Here is a 7,095-nt window from a genome sequence, read left to right on the forward strand (position 1 = left end):
ACAACAACAACATAGCTAGGAGGCTGAATCACAACCTTCTTTTGTAGCTTTCAGAGACTGTGCTTAGGAAATACCATAGGAAAGATGGGAAATCATGTTTAGAGAGTAGAAAAATTCTCTTGGGAAATGTGTGTACACAGTTGTGTGGAACTATGCTAATGGAATCTTTTCTAAAAATCATTTTTAATAGATTCTTCAAATTTTTATTTGTTTGTTTTGCTTTAGTTCTGGGTTGTTTTTTGTTTGTGTGGTTGGTTGGTTGATTGGGTTCCTTTATTTGTTTGTTAGGTGTTGTTTTTATTTGTTTTGTGTTGGGCTACTTTCAGTGTTCCAGTGACTCCCATAAAGTCATCTCTTCAGTTAATAACAAACATTTTATTTTTTTGTGTACATAAAACTTCACTTGTATAACCTCCTGCCATGTTGTTATTGTGTGCTGCTGAGTCTGTTCTGAGTCATAGTGACCTGGTATAGTGTTTTTCTAGAGTAGCTGGTGGGTTTGAAATGCTGACTTTGCAGTTACCAGTCCACAACAGGGCTCCACTGTTGTTGTTGCTAGTGGTGTTAAGTGTTGTTGAGTTGGTTCACACTCATAGCAACCCTGTATAGGGTTTTTAAGGAGTGGCTAGTGCATTTGAACCACTGACCTTTGGTTCAAACAGACCATTCGGTATCCTACAGAACCATACCGGGGCTCCATAGGAAGACATAATTAAAGTGTGATTTCTATTTCTGAGTATTTTAATTCTGAATAGACTATAATAATTTTATACTGAAAGGACCCTGATACTTGAAAGCAGATTGCAGACCTTGCCTGACTGGGCATAGATCAGATTCCCATTACTGGGAACAGGGGCAGGGGGCAGGCAGGGAGAGGGAGATTGTTCTTACAATCTTGTGGCATTCCAAATTTCTCAAGATCTAGAAGAAGAATATGTTTTGATGCTTTTATTCTGAAATGCAGAGACTATATTCATCCTCAGATTCAATTTAAAGAAGACATGAAGACTGTTGCCAAGAATATTGAAGTTAATGTTTAGATTGTGAATAAACAGATTAAAGTGTGGGATGACATAAAAATGCTTTTGAAACTCCTCTTCCCCCAACACCCTCTCCTTATACTCTATTGTGTGATTTTTTTTAATCTCAATTTTGTGACACAGAAAAATGCGTTCATTATTTTTAAATAAATATTTTTAATGGAGAGCCTATAGCTTGCTACAAAATGACTGCTGTTTTATATTAGATTTTTCAGGGAGATAATGATTAATTATAATAAAGTATCTATAATTGAAGACAATATTTTATAAAAGGCAAACATTAAGTTGTTATTTGCTGCAGAACTTTATTAATATTAAGGAATAAAACTGTATATAGTGCATTTCATCCCTAAAGTACCTTGGTAAATATTAAGTGATTTTTGCAATAGCATTAAAGAGTTGTATTATCAATATTTTTCAAGTTGGTTCAGGAAAAAAAAAAAAAAACTAAGGTTAAGTGATTTGTGAACAGCCATGGATGCAGTTGTGTCAGTCAGGATTAAAATTATTTCATTTTATCTGCACTCCACTAGACCGTGTCTCATATAGAGTTGCAAGTGGACAGTATAGTGGATTTCTTTTTTCTTCTTTCTTCTTCTTCTTTTTTTTTCCAAGCATAATATTGAGCAACAATCAAATGATACCTTTAGGCTATGTTCAGGAAATCCATGAAATAACCAAAGAAAGAGGGTCAGAAAGGATAGAATTGGAATGGTAAGACATAACAATGTTGCTGTTATTGTTAAGAGCCATAGAGTCATTCTGACTCATAGCAACTCTGTATAGGGCTTCTGAATATCTGCTGGAGGGTTTGAACTGCCAACATTGTGGATTGAAATGCAGTGTTGAGTGCTGGTCCTAGGGTGCCACACTGGGAGTATAGACAAGTTAATGGGTGCCGATAATATGTGGAACCAGTTACTTGAGTCTTGACTGGAGAGGAATGGAGAATGTTTTTAATTAGGTGGAATAGAAAAGGACCGTTTGCATACAGTAAAGAATGAGAAAATTGAGATTCTGATAATTTATTACATGCTAAATATAAATCAAACAATTAAGTAAATGTCTACCTTTCTGTAAATAACATTTATTTTAAAGTATTCATAGATATTAAATAAATAAGCTCTTCTTTCTGAATTACTAATTAATTTCATTCCTTTACAGAATGTGCTCTGGAGATTTAAATTCTCTCAGCTTAAGGGATCTTCAGATGATGGAAAAACTCGAGTAAAGCTGCTATTTCAGAATCTAGACACCAAACAAATTGAGATGAAGGTAGGGAATGTAGTTTATCTGGCCACACATAAATAATCCTCGTTAAAAATCATACAGCAAAATTTAGTAAAAGAGCCCATAGATATGTATCCTATTAGAGGTTTTTTATCCTAATTAAAATGTATCATAGTCTACTGAAGGTTACAAGTTTTTTAGTAAATATTAGCAGTAAATTAATATTTTTTTAATGCATGAAGAGTCAAAATTGAAAGAAGAAGGTTTACAAACTGCATTTAGGTATTGAATCAATTTTCTATAATATTGAGAGGAAATTGCTCTTTTAATTGAAAGGAACTTTTACCTAATTTTCTAATTTATTTTATTAAGTTATTATTTTACTATTAACATGTATTTATTTGACCATATTTTATGCATATGTGTGTTCTCCAAAAACAGATTTTAATGTAAGCTGAAGACAGGCTGAAAGATGAAACACAACATGGTTATATAGGAATTATTAACCTCTACTGAGTTCAATAATTTTTATGATTACCTTTTAAGTACAGTTTAAATTATAAAAAAAGTTTAGCATTCTTATATTTAAGGAATTCATAAATTTAAAATCTGAATTTAAATACTTTTAAAGACTGTTTACTCATGTGCTGTATCAATAAGCATCCAATGAGACAGCAGTTCCAGAAATGACAGTAGAACCACTGGACTGGGATACAGAGCTAACGATTGTCAGAGAGGTTGCCCGATCCAGGGGAAGTAACTCTTTGATATAAAGGAATTCTAATGTAGAAATAAAAAGTTGAAATAATTACATCCATTATTTTATTTATACTGGTATGACCGCCCAGGATAAAATTAGAACATTTTTCCTTTGCTTTATTTTTAGCTATTTTACCTTTTGGTGTTGTGGCAGAGGAGACACCATATAACTCCTGATACCTTTCTAAGTGAGAACATGTCAGATACACTATGGAAACCCAGTTCACAAGGATGCTATTTTGGGGTTTAATGGTTAAAGGAATTCAGTTGGCTTCAGGAAAACACCTATCTTTCCCCCAAAGGAAAGTAATTGTTTATGTGACATCTGAACTATCCATTTATTTCATTAGATTTAATGATATTTATTTAAATTTTAAAATTCAAATTATGGTGTTAATAAAAGAGATAGAAGCATTGGATAATGTAAAACAGGCAGTTTTGAAATATATTACATTACCGTTTTATGTATATCTTGAAATGGAAATCATTTCTTTACATTATGTAGTTTAGACTATATAAATTTTTATTTTCAATTGATTGAAAAGAAAGAATCCTAGAAAGTTGTAGTGTGCATAGAGACAGATACTGCTGGGAGCTGTTGTTTAAGAAAAAAGTTTAAAAGTGAAATACAGGAACCTATTTACGCATGGAAATGAATGTGAAAGATAGATAGATAGATAGATAGATAGATAGATAGATAGATAGATAGATAGATAGATAGATAGATAGATAGATAGATAAAGGAATCCCACACCACCCCAAATAAATATATCTTAAACTCAACTTTTTCCCCTTCACCAAGTATGCCACCCTACAGGAGCAGACAGAGATGGAGAGGGATTTTAGTTTTATTTAAGAGACAAAGTTCTTTATTTAAGAGACAGATAAAATAAACACCAAGTGAATACATTGCTATGGCCCCTCCTAAGACCTTGAAGGAGGCATATGTGGAACTCTAAAATGTAAACACCATTATGTCTATGGCAGGGAGAACTCAAATTATGGTTAAAATGTGAGGTGCCTTTGAGTCACAGCACAAGAGAATAAAACACAGCCTGATCCTGTACGATCTTCACAATTGTTACATTTGAGCCTATTGTTGTTGCTATTGTATCAGTCCATCATATTGGGGAGTTTCCTTTCTTTCACTTATCCTCCACTTTAGCAAGTATGATCTCCTTCTCCAGGGACTAGCTCCTCCTGGTAACCTGTCTGAAGTATGAGAGGCGAAGTCTCCCCATCCTCACTTCTTCCAAGACAGATTTGTTTGTTCTTCTGGCAATGCATGGTACTTTCAGTAGTGTTCTCCAACACTATAATTCCTGTATGTTGATTCTTTTTCAGTCTTCCTTATTCATTGTCTCACTTTCACATTTATAAGAGGTGATTGAAAATACCTTTGCTTGGGTCAGGTGCACCTTAGTCTTCAAAGTGGTATTTTTGATCTTTAATGTTTTGAAGAGGTCTTTTGCAGTAGATTTGTGCAATGCAATGCATCATTTGAATTTTTGACTGCTACTTCCACTGGTACAGATTGTGGATTCAGAGAAAATGAAGTTTTTGACAACTTCAATCTTCTCTCCATTTAACATGTTGTTATTTTGTTTTTTAGTTGTAAAGATTTTTGTTTTCTTTACACTGAGGTACAATCCATACTGAAAGCTCTAGTCTTTGATCTTCATCAGTGAGAAATTTAAATCCTCTTTTTTTTTTTTTTTTTCCCAAGCAGAGCAGGTTGTATCACCTGCATTTCATAAACCTGATGTCATATTCTTCATATAATCAACTTCTCAGATTATTTGCTCTCATACAGATTGAATCTCATACAGATTGAAGGTTATAACTCTGGTTTAGCCCTTTCCCGATTTTAAAGCATTCAATATCCCCTTGTTCTGTTCAATTACCTATGTATTAGATCCTTATGAGCACAATGAAGTATTCTGGAATACCCATTCTTTGCAATGTTATCCATAGTTTGTCATGATCCATTAATCCATAGAGAACATAACACAGAGGTTCTTTTTGTTGCTGTTAAATGCCATTGAGTCAATCTGGACTCATAACAACCCTATATAGGGTTTCCTAGGAGCAGCTGGTGAGTTTGAACCACTGACCTTGAGGTTCAATCTGACCTTATGGTTGATTGCTTATCCTACTGCACCACACAGGTCACAAATAAATAGCGCATTGATTGCAATAGTCATCTTAAAAAACTATGTTTACAAACTCAAATTCGGCATCTTATTATTGTTTAAGGATATAGAAAAAGTCAGAAAGTAACAAGGAATCTTTGTTGTTGTTAAGTGCCGTCAAGTCTTTTCCACCAACCTTGTGGTTCAAACCTACCTTGCAGTCCAGTGCTTTGCATGTAGTGACACACAAGGAATCTAGAGCTCTTGAAAATTCTTAGAGTTAATGCAGGACTCAAACAAAAAAAGGGTCCATGGGATTCTATTCTGGACTGGGAATCAAGGCTATTGCAAATGTTGTTGTTAAGTGCCGTTGAGTCGATGCTAACCAATAGAAACCCTGTATAGGGTTTCCAAGGAGCAGCTGGTGAGCTTGAACTACCGACCTTGCAGTTCAAATGACTTTGCAGTCTGATACATTAGCCCACAGTGTCACATTGCAAATACTGAATGCAAAAAACAGGTTTTTATAATTAATTAGGAAATTACATTACCTTAATACATTAGTTAAGGTGCTCAGGTAGCTTGATGTATTACAAGCAGAGCTGCTAACTGCAAGGTCAGCAGTTCAAATCTACCATGGAAAAAAGATGATACTTTCTGCTGCCGTAAAGATTTACAGTCTCGGAAACCCCATACAGGGTTGCTGTGAGTCAGAACAGAGTGCTAAAACACCATCACCACCACCACAACCAAATACATTACTTATCCAAGATTTTCAGGGAAGATTATTATTTTATTAATTAAATATGTGTTAACCATTAAATAATTTTCTTTTAATAATTACTGAAAATCTTTCTGAACTATTTAACCACTGAATTTCCTTAATTAGTATGTAAAGAAAAAGCTTAAGTTTCTCTTTGATTCCGAGGGAGGAATCTGAAGCTTTCAAGCCATACAGTGAAATATTTGTGCTTGTCAGTACGTATTTGCAAAAATGGCATAAAGTTCAGCAATTTATGATTCTGTACTGACTCCAATGGATGGAAATTTGAGACTGTAGTAATTTTTCAAATAAACTGTTTCTTTTTCTTCTTATTTATTTTTTTGTCTCTTCTAAAAAAGCATAGGAGTCCTGGTATGGCACTGTAGAATCAGCACTGGATTGCTATTCTCAAGGTTGGTGGTTCAAATCCATTAGCTCCTCCTTGGAAACCCTATGAGTTGGAAATCGCTTTGAGTTAGAACTGACTCGATGGCACTTAACAACAACAACAAAAAGTGTAAACAATCTTTTACATGTACAATTTATTTTTATACTGTTTTGCTTAATTAAAAGTGTTATTTACATTGAATTTTAGTTAGCTTCTGCTATCCAAAAGGTTGTCTGTCCAGGCCCTTAGAACCAGACACACGTTGTAAGACAGGCCTGATGATTTGCTTCAAAAAGGTCATGGCCTTGAAAATTCTATGGAGCAGTCCTACTCTGCACATATGAGGTCATCAAAGTTGGAATCGACACTAGAACAACTAACAACAATAGTTAGAATATAAATACTAAATTAGGCATACAATGCAGGGCAAGATGATAGTTTCCACGCCCCCACTGAGTGTCCTCAGATGGAAATATCTTTTTATTATACATGTTTCTATATAGTTCTTTATAGTTAATTTCCATCTCTAATCTAAGTCTCTAAAGGACAACTTTATTTTAGATTTTTATCTTCAGCATTAGTTACAATTAATATAAGCACTTAATAAATGTATTTTGAATGAGTGAATTAATGGAAAATAAGCAAATTAATATTGGTAGAGTTGCCAATATACTAAAAATATTTTTATCAGTTGCTAAGAAGAAACTTATATGACCCAAGCCATGATATTTTCAATAACCTCATATGCATGCGAAAGCTGGACAGTGAATAAGGAAGACCATA

At 33.9% G+C, this 7,095-nt stretch overlaps 1 protein-coding gene across 1 annotated transcript in view; it reads left to right on the plus strand.

Moving 5' to 3' along the window:
* Positions 1 to 7,095, plus strand: part of SNTG2 (syntrophin, gamma 2) — a 624,924-nt gene that overhangs the window by 542,997 nt on the left and 74,832 nt on the right. The window contains exon 17 of the mRNA XM_006863995.1: positions 2,205 to 2,315. Coding sequence (XP_006864057.1) covers positions 2,205 to 2,315 — 111 coding nt within the window. The remainder of the gene's footprint in view (positions 1 to 2,204; positions 2,316 to 7,095) is intronic.

Source organism: Chrysochloris asiatica, unplaced genomic scaffold (genome assembly GCF_000296735.1).
Source record: "Chrysochloris asiatica unplaced genomic scaffold, ChrAsi1.0 scaffold00058, whole genome shotgun sequence".
Lineage (NCBI taxonomy): Eukaryota > Metazoa > Chordata > Mammalia > Afrosoricida > Chrysochloridae > Chrysochloris > Chrysochloris asiatica.